This window comes from Charadrius vociferus, unplaced genomic scaffold (assembly GCF_000708025.1).
Source record: "Charadrius vociferus isolate BGI_N301 unplaced genomic scaffold, ASM70802v2 scaffold450, whole genome shotgun sequence".
Lineage (NCBI taxonomy): Eukaryota > Metazoa > Chordata > Aves > Charadriiformes > Charadriidae > Charadrius > Charadrius vociferus.
The window spans coordinates 2258878-2286430 of NW_009646931.1; the positions used below are offsets into that span (position 1 = coordinate 2258878).

The 27553-nt window shown below is 37.7% G+C and overlaps 1 protein-coding gene across 1 annotated transcript in view; it reads left to right on the plus strand.

The window, feature by feature from the left end:
* The first annotated feature begins 448 nt into the window (after nucleotides 1-448).
* The window catches only part of LOC104295010 (chromosome unknown open reading frame, human C5orf42), a 65534-nt gene continuing 38429 nt past the window's right edge, over nucleotides 449-27553 (plus strand). Inside the window, 21 exon segments of the mRNA XM_009894711.1 lie at nucleotides 449-529; nucleotides 1390-1525; nucleotides 1719-1838; nucleotides 2696-2922; nucleotides 3257-3363; nucleotides 5073-5229; nucleotides 6007-6110; nucleotides 6276-6458; nucleotides 7978-8227; nucleotides 9143-9295; nucleotides 10200-10960; nucleotides 13515-13699; nucleotides 15270-15350; nucleotides 17088-17275; nucleotides 17965-18121; nucleotides 21517-21745; nucleotides 21985-22118; nucleotides 24903-25120; nucleotides 25415-25579; nucleotides 26664-26802; nucleotides 27185-27294. Of these exon segments, the coding sequence (XP_009893013.1) occupies nucleotides 449-529; nucleotides 1390-1525; nucleotides 1719-1838; nucleotides 2696-2922; nucleotides 3257-3363; nucleotides 5073-5229; nucleotides 6007-6110; nucleotides 6276-6458; nucleotides 7978-8227; nucleotides 9143-9295; nucleotides 10200-10960; nucleotides 13515-13699; nucleotides 15270-15350; nucleotides 17088-17275; nucleotides 17965-18121; nucleotides 21517-21745; nucleotides 21985-22118; nucleotides 24903-25120; nucleotides 25415-25579; nucleotides 26664-26802; nucleotides 27185-27294 (3885 nt within the window).

Sequence of the window (27553 nt, forward strand, 5' to 3'; positions counted from 1 at the left end):
GCCTGAGCTCGGGTCTGAAGCGCGGCCGGCCCTCGGTGGTGGAGGAGCCCTGCTGGTGTGTTGCGCTCAGCAGGCTGCCGTTTGTTCTCCTTGCTTTCTGCGTGCTTAGTAAAGCTTTTAGCAAAGTAGTTTGTCTTGCGGTTCCTTCCTCTCAGCTTCTTCGGGAACAAAGTGTGTGATCCGCACGGCTAAACTGCGAATAACCTGTGAGCTAAGTGAAGGAAAACAGCTGTTTTAGCGTGGAAATACAGGTGGGCAGCGGTTCTGTTTGTGTTCAGCAGAAGCTGCTGTACTTAAAAGAGTTTGCGTCCAGCTTCCCATCTTCTACACTCACCCCCCAAAAATAGTAACAACTTCTCTTTTTTTTTTCTCTCGAAATTTTCTATAGATATGTGAAAAAGCCCCTTTTTGCTCTTCTTTATGATGGTTACCTAGAGGTTTAACAAGAATGGAGATCAAGCTGGATGTTCTCATCTCTACATGTATCAAGCAGAGAAAACCATGGCCTCGCATCTCATGGATTGGACAGGTAAGTGCAGTGAACTTTCACTTAAATAAAATTCTGCAAAGAGTATTTTCTTTAATTATATAATACCTTGCACTTTTGTTTACGGGGGGTGGGTAAAAAAAGCCTCAGGGAGTGATGTGAATGTACCCCACTTAAGAGTTATTGAAATAAATGGTTTATTTTTCTGTCTTGCTGGCTCGAGGTTGGAGTTTCAAAATTTCTCTGATAAACAATGCGGAGTTTTTTGGTTTTGTTTGGTTTTTTTTTTTCCCAAAAGACTTGTTCCTTATATGAGATTGTTGTTTTGCTGGTTCTAGTTTTTCAAAATCTTTTTGACAGTATGTTTGGAAATTGTGAACAAAAATTTTTTTCCTATTCCGTCCTATATCTGTTGAAAGACATGCTTTCTTAAGCTTTTTTGATGCAATGAGACTAAATGGTTTTTTCCTTCTCTTCTAACATGTGATTTGTGTTTAATTAGGTAACCATTGAAGGCCAATTCCCTTTGATGAAATCACTGGCAAAAATCTCACTAAATTAAGCATTGCATGATGGGATAACTAGTGTCTAATTTGTTGTTTTGTCATTTGTTGGCAGGTAGTTCAGTTGAGGTACTTAAAAAACCTTTTAATAATGATTGTAAAATTAGTTTGAAACCTGTGAACCAAATTCATCATCACTGTAGGTCGATGCTAGATACAATGTTGTACTGTAAAACAAATCTGCCAAAGAATTAAATTAATATGGTAATTGCAGCTGTAGCATATTTTATTTTATTTTAATTACAGTTCCCTAATGTTTTTTTTATCTACGCATTATTTTGCAGGCTTATTTGGGAAATAATGTTTTAAAAAATGAAATGCTCTTTTTTCTTTCAACAGGAAAAAGAGGCTATTTTTCTTCTAGATGATAAACATATAAATGAGATTAACCTGGCATCAGGGAAGACAAAGAAGAAAATCCCTCGGCTGCAGTCCTTGTTGAAAAATGTAGTTGTTTTAACAACATCAAGGAATGGTTAAGTATAATATCTTGTGTATTATAAACTCATGTGATTTTATTTGTAGTTGTAACAGTTTAGAAAGATAGAATATTTAAAGGATCTGCCAGTTCACTGTCAGCTTTAGAACTGTGGCTAAGATGAAAAGGAAGTAACTTTAAGTACTTCATGATACTATCCTTCAAAACATCTCTCCCCCGATGAACACAGGTGCTTGGTTGGCAGGAATAATTAAAACAGGAGAGCTGTTTCTTTGGAATAAAGATCAGGACTCCTTGAAAATTGTGCCAGCAGTCGAAGAGTTCAGGAAAGTGGTTGCAGCAGCACAAGGTAGGTTTTTTTCCAATTAGTCTTTTGAAAAACAGAGTAGAGCGAAAGTGGTTTTCCTTTTGTTAAGTGTTATTGCACAAGTAAAAGCTATATTCTCACATTGTTTTGCATTTTTATAATTTGTGTGGTAGCTAAGCTTTGGCACATGACCTTTTGGTCACTTGAATGGTACGTTTTTTTGCATTTAGTAATCTGTAAATAGTAATTAATCTTAAAATAGAGGAAATATTTTATTTTTTATTGGTTACTTTTTAACCGTAGAAAAACATCCCTTACTAGGTTACCAGTAGCTTGGAGCAGACAGACATCTGATTTTAACCCTGTACACATAAATTGAAGATTATTCTCTGGGTAGGTTTTTATGACAGATGCTAACTGGAGACAATAATGTAAAGGCATGTACTTGAACACTTAATCATCAAATATTGTCATGTATTGAATAATCTCACCAATACCAGGTTGTAAAGTGAAGTATTCTGGCATTTCAAGGAAGATCAGTAGTGTGTTTAGGAGCTGAAGGTAACAATAGTAGAGTACTTACGCATTTATTAACAGTTTTCATTAAAGATGTATTTCAAGAAAGATCACCTCATCAAAAAACTCTAATGGTTGTTTCATATAATACTTCAAAAAATGCTTTATACAAAAGGGGGTCCCATCTGACATTACTGCTGCCTGAGGTCTCCTGTCAGTGATGAAGCTGGAAATGAAAGATACTCAAGGTGGCAGCTTGGATTTCATGTGATAGAGAATAAAATAAATTTCCTTTCTTTTTTTTTTTTTTTTTAATAAATCTAAACCTAACAGAGAAGCAGAAACTATTCTGGAACATTGTTGTGTTGGTTTTTTTCCCCCAGAGTGTTTAATGAGATTGTACTTGTATGTATCTGGAGATGGCAGAAAGGCACTATTAACTACTCCTACAGCATGTGTGTTTTTGTGGGAGAGCACAGCACATGAAAATACATCGTCTTACAATAATTCTTCTGGGCATTGGACACAAATTCTGCCTGATGAATCAGTCATGTTGCCTTCTACTGAAGAAAAAGAAATTGGAGTGCATGCTGCTTTCATACAAAATGAGGTAAAAAATAATCCCTCGAGTAAATTAGAGCCGCAGAAGCTACACTGAATTTTGATCGGTGTCTACCTATTTGGTGTTGTGTGTAGGCTTAATCATTCAGTTCGTATTAGATTTAATGACAACATAAGAACAGCCATACCGGATCAGATGCAAGTTTATCTGGCCCAATAATATTCTTGCCAGTGTTTATATTTCTGAATGACAACATTATGTTATTTAATCTGAATTGTAATAGCTATTCATCTAAATGTATAAATAACTAAAGAGAAAATTGTGTGTAACCAGGTTTTTGTTTGTTCTGGTTTTGCTTGTGTGTTGGTTTTTTTTTCCACAGATACTGGGTGATTGCTGTTTGTGCTCTTTTGTGTTTTACTCTGGAGAATGTTTGGTGCTTACGTTTTTGATTCTTCGATGGCATGAAAATAGCTTTAAATATGTTAGGTAAGTTCAAAGATATTTGAAGTTACATTAGTTTATAAGGAAGATTTTTATTATAAAGTGCTTTAGAGCTGGGATTCAGAGCTGCAATTGAACATGTTTACATTGATGTCCAATCAGCTTATAGTTACAAGCATGCCTACTTATGTTTGCATGTGTACCTTCATAGCGTGCCACATTATATATGCATATGTGGACAATATATTCATATACATGATTCATATATGGACATATACGGTCATTTTCAAACATTTAAATGTGGTTATTATAACAGCATCTATGTATTCATTCCGTACTTTATAATTAACTTACAGCTAAATAAAACTGAGTGCATTTATCACTGTATGTGGGTAACTGTATACATACATATGGCTGCACACAGGCGTGTGTTACTGTCAGGGAGTTTTCTGTGTCATGCATAGAGTTTCTTTTTCTTGTTTTACATATTTTACTAGTGCATACTGTGCAGCTGTGAATGCCCTGAATACCTCTGTCTCTTCTTTATTATGCGTATTTCTATATTTTATTTGTTTCCTGTTCCCCTTTTCGTCTCTTACACCTAGACTATGTAAGAGTGTGTGTTTCTTTATCTGGGCTGGGACTGCACACTGAAATAGTTACACTGGTATAACCACTTAAAAATGCAATTGAATAATAATTTTGAGTACATGCATAGTCCATTCCTCTTCCTAAGTGAGATACATGTTCGTATGAGTTTAAATGGATGTGTTCTCATAACTTGAGTAACTTGCTAAAATTTTGTGCTATGTTTGATGTGGTACAACTGCTTTTGTTAAATGATGCTCTTTTGATACTAACTTAGTAATGATGTCCTCCTTGCCCTACTAAGCGGCATCACTCTTCACCCAGTTTGTCAGTAGCATGGTAATGGCCTTCTGGTAATAGAAAAAGTGAAATAGAACATAACATTCCCAGTGTAGAAGTGCATATATATATATACTGTAGTACTTGCAACCTGAAGTTGTAACCGTGTTTCTCAGGCATGTTTATATTTATATTTATAATTCCTTTATGCTAACTATTGTTCAATTTCATTGCTTAATATTGTTTCATTAATTTTTTATGTTAATGCTTTATTTTTTGTCTGTTAGGTGGCGTGCTTCCAAATAAAATCTTTTTTGTTTCCTATCATGTTTTGAAACTTCTAAGGATCATGGAATAGTTTGGGTTGAAAGGAATCTTTAAAGATCGTGTAGTCCAACCCCCCTGCCATGGGCAGGAACAACTTTCACTAGATTGTGTTGCTGGAAGCCCAATCCAACCTGACTTTGAACACTTCCAATGATGGGGTATCCACAGCTTCTTTGAGAGCAGCATACTGTTGATTTCAGTTTTCACATTCTGAGTATTGCTGTGTTGGATGACATTACACTGTCTGAGGAAGCTGTTCCTGGCTAGAATGCACATGCCTCAATTATATGGCATGCGTCTATATGTGTGCGTTCTACATATATAGCCAAAATTCCTGTCCCGTAAAAATAATTCTCAGGGTTCAGACATAATTTCTAAACTCATATAAATACAAAATAATTTTTTGTTTGTAAGGTTTTTGAAGAAAAATAAGTTGTTTTTTATTGTTTATGCTTTCTGTGTTTTAGTCTTGCATGATTTTTTACTATACATGAATCATCCCATTCAGCAATAACTGAGTAACCTCTCAGTTTTGTTGTCTTTTTTTTTTTGATATTCAGCTCTTTGCCATACCAGATCCACTGGGTACAGCAGACTTGTTCTCTTGTGAATTTGGTTCCTCAATGTGTGTCTGTAAAGTCAAGAGGAGCTTTGCTATGTGCATTTGCAAGAGATGGACTTCTGCTTGCAGTAGCTGTTAATCAAACTGATCCAAAGGTATGAATGATAGACAGTACCTCCTTTAAGCTACTAGTTTAGTTTGAATGAAGTGGTAAAAAGGATTTAATAACACATTTTTAGGAGTGATTTTTCAGCATTCTTATTGATCCGTGTGATTATATTTATATTCATATCCATAACTAAAAGATTCTGTCACAACTTGTAATTTTATGAATACTGGTGTTAAGAAATCCATGGAAGCTCCTCTGTCACTTCTAATCTCCAAGAAAGACAATAATAAATAAATTATTTTCAATTACTGCATTTTATCTGCAAAGATTCCAGATGATTCTTTATCAGGCATAGCATGTGTTGGAGGTTATGTTCCCACTTCATAATGTTATTCCTTCTAACAACTCAGAGGCCCAATCTTAATGTACTTTTTAGCACTAATGATGACAGGGAATATGGACCAGCTTATTTAGTGTACCGGGATGGGATGATGCAGTCCTTCAAAGCTGCATTTGTTATTCACCAACAATACTGGAGAAGACTGACCTTATATTATTTTGAGGGGGTTGGAAAAAGTTATGCTAAAATGAATATTGAATTATAAATTGAGTATATAATCATTTTAATTGTTTTTCAAATGTAGAAATAGGCATAGAAATTAATACTCTAAATAGTAATAAATATTGAAGTCCAATGTCACTTCTTTCATGTGTAATGTTTCCAGTACATCAAATGTAATGCATAATTTGCTAATAGAATTTGCAATAATGACAAGTTGATACAAGCATTTACGTTTTCTTTAAATTTACTTTTTCTTTCTAGGCAACTCAGATCTTGTTTTTAAACACATTGAATTTTGTAACTGTTTCGGGTAGCCTTAAAGGTTGTGGTAGCAAGAATAGCACGGTCCAATCCAAGTTCATCAGGTCAGTACTTTATGTTGTTTCTGCTGCTGTTGTGGATTTTTTGGGTTTGTGTTTGAGGGGGGAGGAGGGCTTCGTTTTTGGTGTGGTGTTTTGTTTTTTTAACTAGACTAACCTTTTGATACAGAAATGTGATGGAGAAAAATGTTTTTTTCCTGCCCAATTTAGATCTTACTGGGTTGGCGATATGAGTTGGACTCCTGATAGCCTTTTCTTGGCTTGCATGTTAAAACGTGGGTCTTTGATTTTATTGACATGTATGGGTGAATTGCTGACCTTGATTACTTCCGGCTGCTCTGTAGAGTTTGGACCAGCAGAGTTTATTCCATTTCATCCACTAATAACATACAGGTAAAAGGGTTTGAAAACATTTGTACGTTTTTGTCATGTCATCATATCTTACTTTCTAACATTTTTTTACAATTTTACATAAATTTCGTCTTTCAGATTCACTCTTTTGCTTGTTATGTGTCTTCTCAATATCTATTTCTCATTCATAGTTCTCTTCTATTTCTTATAATGAGTTTGTCGTGATGAAAAATGACATTGTGCGAATGTAAGTATACATTAAGTGACTTGTTTTTTTTAAAAAATGTTTGAATTCAGTAGTAATAAAAAATACTATGTTTTTATGATGTAGGAAGAAGTTAAACTTACAGAAGGACTAAAAGTTTAGATTTATTTTAATCCAGTGATATTTCTCTGCTTACTAATTAATTTTACCTCTAGAGCTTTATATCATGTTTCCATACCAAATCTTGCAAATAGCATATTTGCATGGACAAAAACTATTAGCTTTTTAAATTTTTTTTAGGGGGGTAATCCAGATGTAAATTTTTAAGTTATGCCGCTGGGTGCATAGGGGAATAGAAGGATCTCTGATAACACTTTTTAAGATAAATTGAAAGTTACAAAAAGTAACTGGATAAATAGACAAAATAAAATAAAATCTAAACTTTCTTTTATCCTGTTAATTCTGAGTGACTAATGCTGGATAGTGTGTAAATGTAACATCTCATGAAAACATTCAAAGCTTTATAATACCTTCTTACACTTTGTGGCTGAAAAATCAGATACTGAAATATATTAAAATACCTTAGTTATGGTTATTTATTGAATGTATACAGCTACTTCGTTTTCAAATAATCTACTAACTTTTGAACTATTAAGAAATAAAAAACCTAGTAATTTTACACATTATTTCAAAGTATTATGGGGCTAATATTGGAATACACGCACAACAGCTTTCTGGAAGTCAGTAAGGAGCGATTTTTTTTATAAAAAAAGACTTTGTAAGGCCACTTTTGTAAGAGAAGACTTGCATGTTCATACAAAATCTTCTGTTGAATGTCTGAACTCATTCTGAAATGGTAACATTCAGGTCTTGGGGGATATTTTTGTTTTTCATACATGGCTTTACTAGAGTCTACCTAGCATTTAATCTTCAAGCACTTATACAGAATAAGAGCTAGATAAGAAAATGCAATATTTAAAATTAAATATATAAATATATATATTAAATATTTAAATTTTAACAGTAAAAAAGTGTGAAATTTAAAGTTAAATTGTAGGAAAATACATATAATACTTATTAATGAAATCATAAGAGAATACTGAAAGCTGTTTTTATTTTTCTTTGCGTTAAAAAAATTGCAAATGCAGCAAAATCCTTGCATCTTGCAAGCATAAATAGTATTATCCAGAGTGCTCATCCTGCAAAAAGTTAGACACTTCCTTTGTAGTTCTGAATAGACTTGTTGGGACAGTAGTGTAAGTGGTATTAAATGTTCATAAATTATACTTCTCTGTTGTTTTTGTGATTATTATATGTGATAGTTACTTGTTATTTTTTGATATATCTTTATTTTAGACAGCAGCACTCTTTTTGCCAAGACTCTAGTCAGTCTCTTGGATCTTCAGCCTCTGAAAGTGACCTTATGAGACAGAGATTCTCTGTTGCTTCACATTCAAGATTACCCTACCTCATTGTCTCTGATGGATACATGATAACAGTGCTTAGATTTCCTAACAACCTTTCACCATCAGGATTTATAAGATCCCTTTTACTTGATTCAACCCAACACCTTGAAAATATTCGTCAGAATTTGATGAACTCTAAGGTAGGGTTATGAATTATTTTGTAGGCTTTAAGTAAAAAAACTCCATGTGTTAAAATGTGTAATTTTTAAACTGAGTACCTTAATTTAGTTTACTATGATATTTCTGTAAATTCCTTTGAATTATAAAGTTGTTTCGAGAATAGTGTTGATCTGGAAAACAATGAATACACAGTTTTCTGTGAAATTTTATTCCTTTGATGTCTGGGTGACAAGTAGTATGCTACTCTGACCAACTTATCCTTTCAGAACGATGCAGAAAGGATTCTGTAAAACCTCTTTGTCTTAGGTTGCTGCTGTTTTAGAGCAATCAGCAGCAGTCCCAATGGCGCTCTGTGCATGTGTCCACTATGCTCTCAATTGAGGTTGTCAATTAAAGCTTGATTAAAGCATTTTTGTTTATTTTTCTGACACTTCTAAATTGAGCTAAGTCTGGGAAGGACAAGGTCCTGCAACTGTTGCCAACCATGTAAGATATTATAGACGTTAAGGTCAGAATTTTTGCATTTGCTGATGGAATACAACTTCTCTTCCAATTCAGTTTGCTTTTTGGAGAAGTGAGTTATGAGAGTATTCCTGCATAAGCTAGAACAGTGGGCAAGGATTTCAAGATTTAAAGAGATATGTTACTAGGAAGAATGCAAGAAAGCACTACATATTGGCGAACTTATAGGATCATTTCAGGGATCAAGAAAGCAGATTCTTCAAGTTTTTTGGTGCTGAGAGAATTTTCCATTCTTGAAGCACGGTCAAATGATAGCTTGTTTCTGTGCAACATATGCCTGCTGACTTGTTCTCCCTTTCTGTCTGGGACTTTTAAACTAAAGTTTAAAAAGAAAGGACTAATTTCCTTGTTTTTAGAACGTGTCTGGTTTGATCTTGCTAGAGACAGATAATGTTTCGTGGTATTTCTTTTAGACTGAAGGGAGACCTCTGTGTCTGCGATCACTGTTGTCTTTAAAAGCTACTCTTTTAAAACAAGCTCAAAACAGAAGTTCCGTCTTTTCCACCATTCCGAAATTCCTGGAAGAGGACACAACAGAAATGAGTGAGAAAACCACGGACATATTGGTACTTAATACCATTTTTTCCACTGACAATTATGCAAGTGATTTAATTTTAAGGTATTCTAAATGTAAAGAATAATATTCCTCCAATAATATAGGTATATTTGGTCTTACTAAGTATATTTAAAGTAATTCAATATTGGTTAAATTCTCATTTTATTTACAGGTGCAAGGCATATGGTTATTTTTCTCAACTGATACTTGATGTTTATCTCAGGCATCTGATTTCTTTCAGCACTGCGTTAACTTTTTGAAAACTACATACTAATTTACATATACATCTGTTTATTGTAGGTTTTTTAGCTTCACTTTATACTAAAATGTGGCATCACAGTACTAAATATACTGGGGCTGTACAGTATATAAATAAGAAGTAAAGTATTATTATCCTTAGTAAATAAGATCTTTATTCTCAGTTTGACAGAATTTTTCCATCAATTCCAAAATCTGTACATGTCTTTTGGAAGAATGGCTCTGTGATCAAAGTCACTGTGCAGCCTTTCCCAACTCTGTTTCACGCTTTTGGTATTTGATTTGTTCTTTGAAGTTTTGGCGCTTTTGTTATCTTACAGGTATCTGGCAAAAACTCTTCCTCATTCTCTGTGCTTAGTTAAGGACAAGGTTTCATTTTGTGGTATAAAAAATACTGCTGTGTTTACAGTGTAATTTTATTGTTGTTGTTAGGTAATTTAATTTCTGTCTGCTCAGCTATTCCAAATGGCCACATTTAGTCTGAGATCTAGATGAAACTGCTGTGAATTAAACTTACTAGCAATTAAGCAAGTTAATTAAGCGTTAAGATTTCATTTGTGAGTCTGACTAAATGGTGATTCCTTGCAGACTATGCTCTCTCTCAATAGACTTGAATTAAACTGTTGATTTTTTTTATTTTTTTTTGTCTGATTTAGGATTATGAAGAAGAGTCAGATGACGAAAAGCAGTTTTGCAATAGCCCTTCCAGCTTCTGTAGCCAAAGAATCCATTCATTTGTTGATAAAGCTGATCGAGGCCACTTAGAATTTGCATCAATGTTTGATACTATCCATGCAAAAGACTATAATGAGGAGAAAGATAAATTATCAGTGGAACTATATTCCATTCAGAAAAACCTCCTTGCTGCGTGGCAGATAGGGATTTCAAAAAATATAGAAGAGAAAGATACGTTGCTGAATTACACAGTGAACTGCATTATCCATTTTTTCAACATGCTTCAGTTTGTGAAATCTTCTTTGGTAAACCAGGATGCAACTTTAAACAAGCCTGTGAAGAATACTCACTGGATGCATCGTGTCCTAAAATATTTCCAGCAGTGTTTAACTGTCTTGTATTGGCATTCAAGAGCCAGTCTGACTGGGCATGTGGCAAAGCTGACATTACAAACTTTAAAACTGATGCTTATACAGCAACAAGATCAGTTGTTCTCAAAAAACCTTTTGGCGTGCTTCTGTCTTTTGAAAATGGTTTCCCACACTCTGAGTAGCGTGTGCATACTACAGTATGAGAATTTTTTTGCATCTCATCATGGTAATAGTCTCGTGGAACTTGACTCCCTCACTGTGCCGATTTTCTTAGTTCTTGATGAGAGTACTACTCAGCAGTTCAGCTCACTGAAATCTCTGCTTCAAGAGCCTCCTCAAGCAGTAAACCATGATGCAAAAACGGAAAAAAGGTATGAATAATCTTTGCATGGGGAAAAAAATATACAGCACAACCAGGCGATCAGGCAAAGTCAGTGTGGGTATGTGAAAGGCTGTTCCTCCTTGAATAACCTGATCTCCCTCTGTGATGAGGTGACCCGCTTGGTGGACAAAGGAAAGGACGTAGATGTTGTCTACTTAGTCTTTGACACCATTTCCCACAGCATTCTCTTGGAAAAACTGGCTGCTTATGGCTTGGACAGGTGTAGTCTTCACTGGGTAAAAAAATGGCTGGATGGCTGGATGATGAATGTAACTCTTTACATCCCATTGGCAGCGGGTCACAGTGCTGTGTTCCCTAGGACTCAGTATTGGGGCTAGTACAGTTCTTTATCAGTGATCTAGACAGGGGGGTCAGGAAGTTCCACAAGGCCAAGTGCCAGGTCCTGCGCTTGGATCACAACAGCCCCATGCAGCCCTACAGGTCTGGGGAAGAATGGCTGGAAAGCTGCCTGGTGGAAAAGGACCTGGGGGTGTTGGTCAACAGCCAGCTGAATAAGAGCCAGCAGTGTGCCCAGGTGGCCAAGAAGGCCAACAGCATCCTGGCCTGTATCAGGAATAGTGTGGCCAGCAGGACGAGGGAGGTGATTGTCCCCCCGTACTCGGCACTGGTGAGGTCGCAGCTTGAATACCGTGTTCAGCTTTGGATCCCTCACTACAAGAAAGACATTGAGGTGCTGGAGCGTGTCCAGAGGAGGGCAACAAAGCTGGTGAAGGGTCTCAAGCACGAGTCTTATGAGGAGTGGCTGAGGGAACTGGGGTTGTTTAGCCTGGAGAAAAGGAGGCTGAGGGGAGACCTTATTGCTCTCTACCACTACCTGAAAGGAGGTTGTAGCGAGGTGGGGTCAGTCTCTCCTTCCAGGCAGCAAGTGACAGAACAAGAGGAAACGGCCTCAAGTTGTGCCAGGGGAGGTTTAGATTGGATATGAGGAAAAATTTCTTCACCGAAAGGGTTCTCAAGCACTGGAACAGGCTGCCCAGAGAGGCGGTGGAGTCACCATCCCTGGAGGTATTTAAAAGACAAGTAGATGTGGTGCGTTTGAGACATGGTTTAGTGGTGGACTTGGCAGTGTTAGGCTAATGGTTGGACTCAATGATCTTAAAGGTCTTTTCTGACCTAAATGATTCTACGATTCTGTATGTTGGAACAACAATTTAATTTTTCAGTTACACAGTAATTACAACATACTTTTGTTTTTCCCTCATACTTGAAGGAAAACCATGATAATATATTAAAGCATGAGATTAGTGGTCAGATGTATAGTTGAATATAGTTAAGTTATGGTGACTTAACTAATTACTGCCAGTGAGTTCAGGGATAACTGGTGGGTTAAGAGCTCACACCGTGGTAGTGCAGCATTAATCCAGGTATTACAGCTTATGAAGCTTTTCCTGCCTCTTGCCCATTGCACTCCTTCCCATGTGGAAGTTCCATATGCTGTGGAGCCAAGAAGCTGCTCATATGTGAGATGATCTATGGTGTCAAATTAGTCAGCAAAGTTTGCACTTAATTATGATTATGGTGTCCAGGAGCAGTAAGAAAAACACCAGTGTGTGGAAACTTACGAAACTATGAGAGCTGTTTCTTCTTTGGAGAGACAAACTTGAAAGAAGCTTAAACTGAAGCGTGCCATCCAACTATTGGGGAAATGTACTATTATCACTGGAGTATTTCTCTACTGCAGAACTCAAATCAATCCAAGCATGTTAATCATATGAGCAAGCTGTTCTTTCTAGAGATTTAGAGCCTGAGAAGCATTATAACTCACAAATTTAATCTTACTACAGTAAAATGTATTATTTCTTCAGTAATCTTATAATGCTGTGTTCACTGCAAATTTGATAGGCAAATTTCTGTTGTCTCTGAGAAGATAATCCACATTTTTGATTAATTGTGCTCCAGGTACTGATCAATGTGCATATGACTGACTGTGTATTAATAATGGAAGCAGTAGTGCTAGAAAAGAGGATGCAGATGTGTTGCAGTTCTGTACAAGCTTTTTCAGTCCCTGGCAGTTTGTATTTGCCTGTGTCAGCAGGGTTATTAAGTATCTGAGCTGGTACATCTAGTAATACTGTGCTGGGCAGGAGAGACTTGCCAGTCCTAAAAACATGCTCTGCAGTCTTTTGTTTCCCTGTCTTTGGTTTTCTGTTGTACACTTTCATTGTAGTTTCAGTCAGTCTTGTTTATAAAGACACTGATACCTGGTTTGAGGTTTATCTAGGTTATTTTATTTCCCCATTGTTTAGATAGCAAGGGATTCATTTTCGGTGCATTTGGGTGCTTGAAGCAGATTGCTGCCTTTATGCAAATTTGGAAGAATCAACCTCTGTTGGTCAAAAAGCAAAAAACAAAGTGAAAAGCGTTCTATTTATTTCCTCTCATCAGGAAGTCAGGAAAGTAGTTGTTAACATAAAATATAATTTAGTTTTCAGATACTTAATGCAAAATATAAGAAAATAAGAAATTGATGTAAGTAACTGTTAAATTTCAGTGATTTTCATAATATACTTCTTGAACTACAGGTTGATTGTGCTGTGGCGATTATTGTATAAGAAAGTGGTTTGGTATCAGATGCAGCTGAAGAGAAAAGTGAACAAGAATGCAGAAGAAGAGTCTGTTGTCTCATCACTTTTAAGTCATGTACAAGCGACCCTCCAGTGTTCAGGAGTGACCTTAGAACAACATTTGAAGATTAATTCTGTATCTGGTTAGTACTACTACAAATTTTAGGTAGTTGCATGGTTAACTGAATACTAGGAAAATTAATTCCAACTTAATGACAATCAATAACTGACCACTAGATTTAAAAAAAGTTAATAGTAGGAGTTTTCTTAAAATTCTGATCAGAACTCTGTCTTAAATAATTAATGGCCCATTATACCTGTAGATTGTATTGTAATCTTTATAGCTTGTTGAGCTAAATAAAAGTACTATGTTGACTTCAGTTTGCTTTAAATTCTATCATAGAGAACCTGAATGCAGGATTTGAATTCTTACCTCATTTGTACTGTGTTATTTCCTCTGAAATAGATGGGCATCACAATGTGTCTTTTGCTGGATTTCTGTGTGGAAATCCTGTTCACTCGATGTGATCACTGTGGGCATGAGTACGTCATGTACATGAAGATAGTCAGCCTCAAATAAGCATCTAATTTAGTGTAACCTAATGTAATAGACTTAATCTATCATACTTATTTTGCAAACAGTATATGGTTGTAGCCTAATGTCCTATGCTCAATCCTCCTTTTCCCTTCCACACTAGTAAGCCCAGCTTCCTGTTTGTCTCCCACCACAATTCTGTTTCCGCTCCGTATTCCTGATTTCTCTCCCTTAGATGATACTTGTAGCTTCTCTTCCTAAACTACTCCACACAATACATGAAGGAGCTAATGTCTCTTCCACTCATTTTAACAATACATGCAACTTACCCTTTCCACGCATTCCTTGTGTTCTTTATTTACATTCAGTTTACCAAATAGACATGGCGTGGTTTATGGATTAACTAGAGTAACACATATGCTGATGGGCCATCCAATACCTGAACTGGGTAGGTGCTGATAAGCAGGATAGAGTGGCAAATTTGTCCTTGTTTTTTCTTCTGTGGTAACACTATTTTCTTCTTTTCCTCCTTTGCTCAGGAGCTCTGCTGTTTTACATTTACTTTTCTGTCAAAGTATTTAGGAATTGACCAATGGATTAAAAATTGGAATGGGAATAGAGGTGGAGAGGTGACATTGAGAGACATGAAATGTATAACAGTACATAAACCTGTTGCTTGAAAGTGCTTGTACATTGGAAAAGAATATATATGTTCAACTTGCTGTATAATTTTACAACTACTTTTTACAATAAAAAAAATGCCTTCCATATTATAGGAAATATGAAGACAGATAAGAGAAAATACTTTTCCCCATTGATAAACTCTTGTGGGGCTTGAATACTGAAGTTTCTGACTATAATTAACATTCATAACCTTGTGTAATCTAAAAAAATAACCTACTTAAAACCTTGTAAGAGTAATTATAACCTGGATTGATTTTTTCATTTAATAGTAAATTAGCAATTAAAAAAAAAAAGGCAGGGAGGGTTATTCAAAGTCATCTTCTTTCAGATGCTCAAAACTGAGATTTAGCTTTGATAATAAAAATTTTCTGGAGACTCGTGTATTTTGCTCAGCTTTTCATAAATCTGTAATACTGAAGTAAGTGCATGTGTGTTTGCACATGTAAAAATAACTATGCAGAGTTTTTAATTTGTTACATATGTGACTTTTATAGGTGAGGAGAAGTTCCTTTTAGGCTCATACAGAGAATCTGTGGACATTTGGAAAAGATCTCTTTGTGAAGTCAAGGCAAAAGGTAAGGGATAACATTTTTGGGGGGCTTATAGAGGGTAGATTGTATAATCATTTTATGTAGTTACTTGTGACACTCTGCCCTTTGGAAAAAGGGGGCAAGGCACATACAGGATGCGTATTTAAAATAAAGTTGGGATTTGAGTAGAGACCAGTCAAAACTTAAGTCTGCTCCCTGAGAGAATGCTATGCATTTCTATTTTTAGTACCAGCGTTTTCTTGTGATTATGAAGTCCTTGGTACAGAAAAGCTCTGGGTATATTTCTGAGCAAGAAAGAGACAATGAAAAACAAATGAACAAAAATCCCAGTTTGGTATTACCAAAGCAAGTTTGCTGATGATACCAAATTGGGAGGGGTGGCTGACCCTCCAGAGGGCCGTGCTGCCATCCAGTGTAACCTGGACAGGCTGGAGACCTGGGCAGAGAAGAACCTAATGAGGTTCAACAAGAGCAAGTGTCGGGTCCTGCACCTGGGGAGGAAGAATGCTAGGCACCAGTATAGGTTAGGGGGGGACCTGCTGGGAAGCAGTTCTGAGGAGAAGGTCGTGGTAGACAGTAAATTATCCATGAGCCAGCAATGTGCCCTTGTCGCCAGGAAGGCCAATGGAATCCTGGGCTGCATAGGGACGAGTGTGGCCAGTAGGTCGAGGGAGGTCATTCTCCCCCTCTACTCTGCGCTGGTGAGGCCACAACTGGAATACTGTGTCCAGTTCTGGGCTCCCCACTTCAAGAGGGACAGGGAACTACGGGAGAGAGCCCAGTGTAGAGCAGCTAAGATGATTGAGGGATTGGAGCATCTCCCATATCAGGAAAGGCTGAGAGAGCTGGGACTCTAACCTGGAGAAGAGAAGGCTGAGGGCAGACCTTTAGACACTTGTAAGCAGTCATAGGGGTGGGCTGAAGGAGGATGGAGCCAGACTCTTCTTGGTGGTTCCCAGTGACAGGACGAGGGGCAACAGGCACAAGTTGGAACATAGGAAGTTCCATTCAAACACAAGAAAAAACTTCTTTACGGTTCGGGTGACAGAGCAGCGGCACAGGCTGCCCAGGGAGGGGGTGGAGTCTCCTTCTCTGGAGATTTTCAAAACCCGCCTGGATGCAGTCCTGAGTAATGTGCTCTGGGCAATCCTGCTTTGGCAGGGGAGTTGGACTAGATGATCTCTAGAGTTCCCTTCCAACTCTGAAAATTCTGTGAAAAATCAGTTCCTGTAATAGAAAGGATTCTTTTGTAAAATCAAAAGACTTAGTGTTTGGGGAGTAACAAAACGAAGTAATTTGTGGTAGGAGTTTATTTAGGAGTTGATTTGAAACAGATATTCCAGAGTCTCTTCCTAGGCATCATGAGAAATAAATTTTGCTGGTTATTAGGATGAGGAATACCTCGTGCAGAAAGAATTCAGGATATTAGAAGCTTGGTGGATGTCTAAGCAATTTCATTGTGGTTTAGGCATCCCTTCTTTGAAGGCTAGGCTCCATTGAGCTCTCCTGTCTTTGTCTTAACAATTACACACTGTATTGTTTTGAAAATTACCAGATCTCTAGAAGTAAAACTGTTCTGGATGAGCATTAACTCACTAGTAACTTAGAGGTTGTAGGAGGATCATATCTCCTAAAATAGCTGCTCCCAAGTTGTACTTGTTCTCAGAGTAGATGTTTAAGTAGGTGTGCTTCTGGTCTGGTTTTGTGTTTATTGTTTCTTCTCCAACTTAACTTCTGCCCTTTTTTCCTCTTTCAATGCAGGAGGAAAAAGAACATGTTTTCTTCAGATTAGATACTATCTTGCAATATTATTTTGCCACCTGTATCAATATAACTTGTGTGAGGCTCAGGGACTCTGTGATCATCTGGTAGGAGAGATTTTAAGGCGATCACAGCTCTCAGTGAGTCAGATGGAAAAACTTTCTGGTATGTTTATATTGCATAAAAGTGTGATAAGGTATGTTGGTGCTGTTTGAATAACCTAGTATCTAATTTCTGTGCCACCACACACACACTTGACAGCATGCTTTTCTGTTTACGCTGGACTGAAGTCTGGTTTCAGTGACTTTAAAGATCTTTTTCTGATTCTCAGATTTTCTTTCAGCTGCACTTGTTGGAGTAAGTGTTTAGACAGCTTTCACTGTATAATTAATAGTGGAAGCATAGCCTGTTAAATGCTCTTAGATTCAAATCTGCTCAAGGAAAGACTTTGGATAAGAAAAATGAGGGGGAAGTGATGTGATTTCATTTTATGTTGATTCAACAGTAGGATTTTTTTTGCAGATGGTTGTAACTTCTTTTTATAATAAGTCGGAGTAGTAAATCTAGATTTCCAAATTAATTTTTTTTTTTTTGACTCAGTGCTTATCTAAATTTAGATACCAAGGATCCATCTCTAGTCATTAAAAACTTAGTATAAAAGTCTTCTAATATTAAATTTTTTACACTAATGGCAGATTATATTAAGCTCTGTAATTTCCTGACAACGTTTCAGGACTTTAAGTAGTACCATAATTTGCTTGTTTTAAAAAAATGTTTTATAAGGTAGGACTAAACAATTTAGCATTCAAGTTTAAAATAATTTTCCTCATAATTTTTCAATTTGATACCTGTTTTTTTAGATACTGAGTATTTTCAGCATGAACTATGGAGGGTAACAGATGTTCATACAGAAACTGCTATGGCTGTAATTCGATCCATGGCACGATTCATGGCCGCTTATTTCACAAATCAGCTGCTCTATATCTTTCCCCCACATAACGTTGACATCCTGCATCCACTTCACATCAAACAAGGTATTTTCTATAAAAGAAGTTTAATTTGCTGTGCTTAACTCTTACCATTTTTTTACATGTATGTCAATGTTGCCTGTTGTACTTTAACATGGTGATTTATAGTTTCAGCACCGTTAACTGTAAAGATAAAATAACTTAATTTTTCCAGATATTTTTGTTGAGTGGGGTGTGTGTCTGTCTGTGGGATTCATATTTTGCATCTTTTGATCATTGAAGAATATTTCTGGTATGCAAAGTCAATAGATTGATGGTGCAATTGAATTATGTCATCCATAGAATAGAATCATAGAATCATTTAGGTCAGAAAAGACCTTTAAGATCATTGAGTCCAACCATTAGCCTAACACTGCCAAGTCCACCACTAAACCATGTCTCAAACGCACCACATCTACTTGTCTTTTAAATACCTCCAGGGATGGTGACTCCACCGCCTCTCTGGGCAGCCTGTTCCAGTGCTTGAGAACCCTTTCGGTGAAGAAATTTTTCCTCATATCCAATCTAAACCTCCCCTGGCACAACTTGAGGCCATTTCCTCTTGTTCTGTCACTTGCTGCCTGGAAGGAGAGACTGACCCCACCTCGCTACAACCTCCTTTCAGGTAGTGGTAGAGAGCAATAAGGTCTCCCCTCAGCCTCCTTTTCTCCAGGCTAAACAACCCCATTTCCCTCAGCCACTCCTCATAAGACTCGTGCTTGAGACCCTTCACCAGCTTTGTTGCCCTCCTCTGGACACGCTCCAGCACCTCAATGTCTTTCTTGTAGTGAGGGATCCAAAGCTGAACACGGTATTCAAGCTGCGACCTCACCAGTGCCGAGTACGGGGGGACAATCACCTCCCTCGTCCTGCTGGCCACACTATCAGGTCCTTTTCCACCAGGCAGCTTTCCAGCCATTCTTCCCCAGATCTGTAGGGCTGCATGGGGTTGTTGTGACCCAAGTGTACTTGGCCTTGTTGTACTTCATATCATTGGCCTTGGCCCGTTGATACAGCTTCTCCAGGTCCCTCTGAAGAGCCTACCTACCCTCAAGCGGATCAAGAGTTCGCTTCAACTTGGTGTCATCTGTAAACGTACTGAGTGTACGCTCATCCAGATTGTTGGTAAAAGATACTAAACAGAACTGAGTCCTGGGGAACACACCACTTGTGACCAGCTGCCAACTGGATGTAACTGCTCACCACAACTCTTTGGGCCCAGCCATTCAGCCATTTTTTTACCCAGTGAAGACTACACCTGTCCAAGCCATAAGCAGCCAGGTTTTCCAAGAGAATGCTGTGGGAAATGGTGTCAAAGGCTTTACTGAAGTCCAAGTAGACAACAACTATAGCCTTTAATCTTGTCCACTGAGTGATGTATAGCTCACTAACCATTTCCCCTTGGGTTAATGGGGCTTCATTCTGCTCCCTGTCTTCTAGCTCAGGGGGCTGGGTACCCTGAGAACAACTGGTCCTACCACTAAGGACTAAGGCAAAGAAGGTGTTAAGTACCTCAGCCTTTTCCTCATTCTTGGTCACTATGTTTCTCCCCCTGTCTAATAAAGGATGGAGATTCTCCTTAGCTCTCATTTTGTTGTTAATGTATTTATAGAAACTTTTTTTTTTCTTTTATGGCAGTATCCAGGCTAAGTTCTAGTTGTACTTTAGCCCTTCTGATTTTTTTCTCTGCGTAACCTTGCAACCTCATTGTAGTCCTCTTAAGTGGCCTACCGATTCTTCCGAAGGTGATAAACTCTTTTTTCCTGAGTTCCAGCCAAAACGTTTTGTTCAGCCAGGCTGAAAAGTCTTCTTCCCTAATGGCTTGTCTTCTGGCACATAAGAACAGCCTGCTCTTGCGCCTTTCAGATTGCCTTCTTGAAGGATGTCCAGCCTTCCTGGACTCCGTTGCCCTTCAGGACTGCCTCCCAATATATTGGTATTTTTTTTCTCCAGGTGTGGGGTTTTTTTTAATTTTTTATTTTTCCCGTGCTTTGACGTTAGTGATCTAAATCTGGTATTCAGGTAAAAGGATGCTGTATTTTTTTCACCTAAATTAAGCAATATTAGAATTTCATGGTTCTTGCACTACTTTTGGCTAAAGATGTAGCTCTGACTGACGTTGATCCTCCCAAAAGTGAGAGAAAAGCAGTGCTCAACAAATAGTTGAATTGGATCTCTGATATGGTGTGACCCAAACTGAAAAGCCAGAGGAAAGCATTTTTTGCTTATTTGACAGTTGAACTCTTGGAAGCCAGAATGCTTCAGACACCGTATCATCAGAACAAGTGGAAATGTCCACTTGGTTTGTTGTTGAACCAAAGTAATACTTGTTAGTTTAAGTCCTGCTTTTCAGCATTATTCTGAGAATTAGCATTTATCACAGTATGTGGTTTATCTATTTTCTGCAGGAGATTCTGTTTAAAGATTTTTCTTTGTTAGGAAATTTTTGGTTTCGGAGTTAATTTTTCAAAGTGACTTAATGTCCACGGGAATGAAGAGTTATTTGGCAGTATTTTAAGTACTCTACTAGTAAGTTCATGTTAAAATGCCAGCTATTTCTCTACAATATTAACTTAATTTGATTGATTAGATTTTCTGTAGTGTGCTTGACTACATTGACTATTTTGATGTTCCTGTACTACAACATGCACTGGTATATAATTCTTCATGGTCTTTTGGGTGTTTTAATCAGACAACTTCCTAGATAAAACCTACAAAATAAGACTTTAATTTCAATACTTGCTTTAGTCAAGGATCTATGTACATGGTGAGAGAATCTTGGAAAAATTGGTTTGCACAAGCTGGATTAGTGTGAAAGTTTCCCTAAATAATGTCATTGCCTCAACAGTAAACAAAAACTGTGAGAGGAGCAAATAACTCTTTAATGTTGATCAGCACCTCTACAGGAAAACTAGGAAGTAAAACCTTGGAAAACAGATCTAAATCTCACAAAACAAGAAGATACTAAATTTGTCTTCAGTTTGTCTCCATACACTATCTTAAAATATTGTACTATTCTTTTTTGAAAATGCATTGTAGCTTTCTGTCTTCTGCAGTAAGCAGCGCAGTGAGTACAAACAACACAGGTACACCAGGAAAACTGTCAGAATTTCCATTTATCTGAGGTGTGTGCTTTGGAATATCCTAAGCATATATAGCATACTTGTAAATGTTCAATCAGTGTGATTAAATCTTTAAAGTAAGAATAACCCACAGGTTTTGCATGTGCTTGCATATCCCACATTTTTAAGCAGAAAAATAGCCTACACTGACCTACTATAAACCCCACAGTGTACCTCTAATAATGAGCAATTATACACTGAAATGAATCCAAAAGCAATGTGAACATATGAATTCTAGATTATTCATCTGATAGAATGCAGATTTATTTAAATTTTAAAATGTTTTTTTTTGTGTCACAGAGTTATCTCCTCGTATTATTCCACTGCAACACTGTTTGGTTACCAGAGCTATCAGGGACCAGAACCTTTCATCTGTGTGGACAGCTGAATATGCTCTTGATTTGTTCTTTATTGGTGGACTTATTCCAGAGGCTGTGTGGCTGACACACAGACTTGGGGACTGGAAGCTGTCTGTTTCGATTGGTGTGGCCTACCAGCTGTATTGTCAGAACTCTGATGAATTCTTAAGGTAAATGTGAGCCTGGAATCAGTATGCTATATTTTGTTACTAATGTTACTTGCATGAAGTTTATTGTAGCAAGACATACCCTATGCCTCAGAAATTCATATTCCCAGACTGCTCTAAGTGTAGGACCTGACACGCCAAGATTAGTTATTTTGTCTTAAATATTCATTTAACAGAGCTTCATTAGATTATCTGTGGGTTTTACTTTGTTATTGATGAACAGTTTCTTGTTTTGCTTCCAGACTGAAAAACACAGAGGGTTACCTGCCGTTAAGCCTATCGCCAATGCAGACCTTTCAGGAAAAGTTACAGTCTTTGTTAGGACAACCAGTTAATTCTGAAACATCAGGATGTATTAAATACAAACAGTTTACAGGTACATAAAATTATAAATGATTGTGTTTGTTTTTTTGTGTTATTTCACTGCATGTTCTGTGTTACACGCTGCCTTAAAAAGAAATGATTACCTCGTCTTCTCCAACATGTTCATTACTGTTATAATGTATTCAGATATTTTAATTTTATAGGGGTTTGGGTTTTTGCTTTGATCATTCTCAAAAAAGGACAGTATTATCAATCTTGTCTTCTGATTTGATGAGATTTGATACTAACTTCAGTCTGGAAGAAAACTGAACCTTCATTAAAATAAAAAAAATGCCCTGAAGCAAATGTGAATGTGTTAACAGCGGGGAAAGTATCATCATGCTTAAAATTAGTTACATGATGGTATTTAATTTTTGCCTTTCCTTTCTGTTAAAGGGGAAGGGGGTGGTATATTATAGCCTGACAGCTCCTGCCCCCCGGCTCCAACAGCTAGCAAAGCTGAGAATGTATTCCCAGTAGGCACGTACACAAAGACACATACACTACACATATATACAGCTGGCCACACAGGTCAACACCTACAGACATGCTCAGCACTTGGCACAAACAGCACTAGCACTCCCACCCTATTTCCCTCTCTTGCTGGTCAGGATGAAGGTCTGCATATATATACCTATAAGTGCAGATTCCTCCAGTAGCTGGAGTCTCCCAAGTTACTGGCATCTACATATATGAGCCCACAAAACTTCAGCCCCACTCCATTTTCTGGGACAGACCCCCACACAGGTACTGTCTTCCCCCAGTGCACATGCTGTCTATGCACTGCCACAGTAGTGGGCCTTGAATATACAGTCTATATAGTAGCTAGCTGGTCTGGGATCCTCAGTCTTTCCAGGTCCCTCACCCTTAGAGACACACATAACTATGCGCACACTGTCTTTCTGGCAGGTGGTCATGACTACCTTGGTCTCTCCAGTACCCAAATCCCCTTGTCTTCTCCTCAGAGCCATGCAGACATACAAGCACGTTTCGCAGTCGTTTCTCCTGCAGTTGGTCAGGTCTTCACTGGTCTCTCCACTCACTGCCAACTTCTGTGGTCTTACTGTTGCAAGAGCCAGATGCCCACACCCCTAGCTCCCAGGGCACTTCAGTTGTTGATTAGTCTGACTGGATACTGTCTAACCCTCACACATTCACTTATGTAGCCTCACTTACTCCAGTTGCTGGCACCGTGGGTCCATGGGCACTTGGACCCATGGTCCCACTCCAGTTGCTGGCACTTGATTTGACTTAACTCACCTCCAGTCTCTGCGGTTGCTGACATCCCAGACACACAGGCTTTCTAACCTGTGGTCCTGCTCCAGTTGCTGGCTCTTAAAATCCTGTACACAGGCACACAGACTAGAGAGTCCCTCACCCAGGAAAATAGACATATTCTGACAGCACCCAACCAGTGAGGCTGCCACAACTCCATGCCATACCTTTGGTTTCTTTCCTAAAGATCCCATTATAAGCCTTGTGCAATCCCCAAAAGCTCTTCCCCTGCATCCTGTAGTATGTCCTATCCTTGATAGTAACCACTCTTAAGGAAAAAGGTTCTGAAGAGAGTCACTCTCACTGGCTCATCTTGATGGGTTTCGTACCAGGACACTGGGTGTCTGTTTCTCCGAATACATAATCTGCTGTTGTGTATCTCTGGGCATGTGGAGATGAGCCTTTCATGGTTTGATTTTTCTACTGTGAGTAGATGGGTCTAGGTATTATTCAGGTTCCCCCCCGCTGTTATTTCTGTGCTGCTTTGTGTGTATGTGAGCTTTTTATTACATAACCTAACAATACTTTTACTACTGAAATTCCACCAGTTAGCTAGATCAACCTGTCCTTGTTTACATTTTACAGAAAGTTTACTGGCATGATCTCTATTCTTTGCTTTCTTTCTGTGTGTTTGGAAACCACGCTTCAAGTTCCTGTCAGCAGGTGGATGTTAATTAATCTTTAAGCGATATCCTGAACACTGTGTGGATTCTTGTTTTGTACTGATTTCCAAGGATTTTATTTCAGACACACACATGTATATGTGCTGTATATAGCAATCTGTAAGTAGAATAGAATCATAGAATGGTTTAGGTTGGAAAGGACCTTGAAGATCATTGAGTTCCAACCCCCTGCCATGAGCAGGGACACCTCCCACTAGACCAGGTTGCCCAAGGCCACGTCCACACTGGCCTTGAACATCTCCAGGGATGGGGCCTCAACAACCTTTCTGGGCAACCTATTCCAGTGCTTTACAACTAGGTAGTGCAAAGATTGTGCAGCGCATATTTTAAGAGAAGCAGAAGGAGTAGAAATGGAAGTCGAGCAGTTTAATACTATGCAAATTTCAGGAACCAATTAATGATGTGTGTTAGGTCCTGCTGTTTCTAGGAGATGAGGAAAAAATATAATAATTTGTAAAAGAGATCAAAGAAATACCTTTCCCATTCCTTGATCATCATACTAATAAAAAGAGTAGTTGTAGTCGTTATTAATAATATACCTAGTCTATGCCTGTTTGGTGAGGCTGATTTGCTAGAATTTATGCCAAGCAAATGCATGGCTGAAAAGTTCAGTTCTCAATCTAGAAAAGCAATAGCTTTCCCCTTAATGTGGCAAAAACTGAAATTATTAATGGAATGCTATTTTCAAATGTGTGAGATCTTCTCTTAAAGCAAGTAGATGCGATGTATACATTGTAATAGGTGAATGCAAATTCTGAGAACATAGCCTCATGTTTTCTGAATGAAAGCCATGTATTGAGTCAATTCATTTATTGGTTTCTGTGCTTAATATTTTATAGATCCCATTGAAGAGGAAGATGCAAACGTTCTTTATAGTTCAATACAGGAACTACTGAAAGCAGCTGTTATGGCAGATGCTGATATTCTCTCAGAGACATTTCAGCTCTTGATGGATTCTGCCAAGGATCTTAGCAGAAAATTGTATGGTTTAGTTCCAGATGGGCTTTATCTTCCGGCACCGCCATTATACTGTCCACAGCCAGCTTCACTCAGTGAAGTAAGCATGCAAGATAGAAGTTTCTTGGGTGTTTGTTTGAATGTATTTATGAAATAATCATGATCTTTATTGTGGTTTTCTGTCTGTTTTTTCCATGTCCTTTCATTTACTTAAGTAGCACCGTAGTGGTGAGAAAGTATGTGTGCCTCTGTGTTTTTTCCTGAAAGGATCTATCATCTAAAGAAAAAGGGAAATATTCTTAGGAGCAGAAACAATGTTTAGGTCAAACTCCTTATTGTATATGTCCTTCCTAATCTGGGGGCTTGTTTTTTTCTTGGAATCTGCATTTTCCAGGAAGACTGCAATGACATTCTTTTGAAAATTGAGAGAGAAAGTCGTCAGAAAGTGTCAGGAGTTCTTCAGCGAATTATCTTGCTGTTCCGAGCTGCTCGTTGTTCCTGCCTTGCAGCACAGTGGTATATGGCACAACTGAAGTGGGCAAGAAAAGTTATGCAAAAAGTAAGCATTTAACTTGTTTTTTTGTAACATGATTGTCAGTCGTAAATATTACTGACAAGTTTGAAATTGCTTTGCAGAAGCATTCAGTCTCATCCGGACTTCTATGTCACATTTTTTACGTGGCATCTTCTAGTTGTATGCTCCATCTTAGGTTCTTTTAGGAAACCAGAGCTCAAAGATACAGGGTATCTGCTTTATAAAGTGTTTCCTTCTACATATGTTTCTGTACCCAGTTTGTAATGTACAAACTAATTTCTTTCTCCATTTGAAAGAAACGAGGTTGATTGAGAGTTGTAGCTATTAACTGGAAGTGTGTTCCTGATCACTTAGGGTTGAATATGTAACAGAGAACATCATGCTCACTGCAGGTAAAGTGGTCATCGTAGTGCACAGAGCACAGGATTTATAAGTTCTCATTCTGCTCATGTGCATTTTGTTTCCACGGAAACAAGCTCGGAATATATTGATTAAAAACTTTTGTGTAAACTCAGGCTTTTCTTAGGTCATTGTTACACAGCCACTTAACGGAAGTTGACTTGCTACAAAAGGGGGTGCATGTGACTGTCTGCCTTCCCTCAGCACTCCTGCGCCAGCATTAATGCAATGATCCAGATCAGGAACTGGCCTGACTGATAAATACTTCCTTCCTTTTGCTCATTGCATGATCACACGCTTGATGCTGGCACAGGGAGGTGATCAGAAGTACCAGCTGAAAAAGGAGGGAGAACTAGTCTGCCTTGGTTCACAGCACCCTGGACTGTGTTGGATTAAACTGGTTTCCTAATTGAAATAGTAGTTCTTCTTATACTTTCTTGCTCTTGTATTTCATGGTAATTGTAAGTATCATGAGTACCAGGCAAACAAAAGCATTTTTTGTGCCATAGCTCGTACTACACGTGTTCCTTTAAGTGAATTTTCAGAATACTGATTTGAACAAAATAGAAAGCAAGCTTAAGCGATTTTTACTGATCTTGGCAGTATTTTGCTAATAACTGAGAGGCTGTACATTTAGTAGCGATACATACAAAGCTTTAACTGATTTTTCTTTCCATTTTGATTGTTTATTTATTTTTACTATATATAGATTCGAATGAAAGGATCTCTTCCTTCGTTAAGGCCATTCCCAGAGACTTTGCTTCGTTACTCCAATTTCCGCACTGTTTTCTATAGATGTACATCTTCTGGAGACCATCAGTTTGATGATATTACCTGTAAAATTTTAGGTCTGTATGCGATAAAACAGAATAATTTAGAGCTGGAAAAAAAAACAAGTGAAAATCCACAGGCGCAAAGAAACTCTTGTTAGCTTGAAGTAATATACTGCAATGTGTGCAGAAACACGTTCTCTTTCCAGCTTTTTTGTTAGTTATCAAAACTCTTAATCTGAAAGTTGCTGTTCTGGATTGTTGTGTGTGTTAAATATCTGACATGTGCAAGAAGATAAACACTAATTGGGGCTGCAGAGCACTGTTGAAACTCAAGAATGAGTACTTTTTTTTCTTTAACTACTGTTAAGATGTTAATTCCTTCTAGCTAAAAGTCTCAAGCTGTTTTATTTCATGTATTTAAACAGAATCTCACCATAATTGCATGTTTGTGTCATAGGTTGGTTCAGAGAGCTATGTGCATTGTGTTGGATGTTTCATGTTCGTGAAAGATTATCTGACAACTGTAGGCGCTACCAAACTGCAAGGGAAAATATTGACAATCATAAGGTATTACTAATATAGTAAAGATATATTTTAATTGCATAAAGCTGCAAGAAGAGTTCTAAAGGTCTGCTGTTTGTTTCTGTGAGAACTCTTATTTGCTTAATAGGGCAAAATTAGCACAGTGCTATAATGTGCAGTAAGTTTCTGATGCTACAGAATATTGTTGTCCACGTGAACTACATCTTTCTAATGGTATTTCTGTTGAGCTTTTGCTTTGTGTTTAACTCAGGTAATTGAAGAGATACTGCCAGAAGGGCAATAG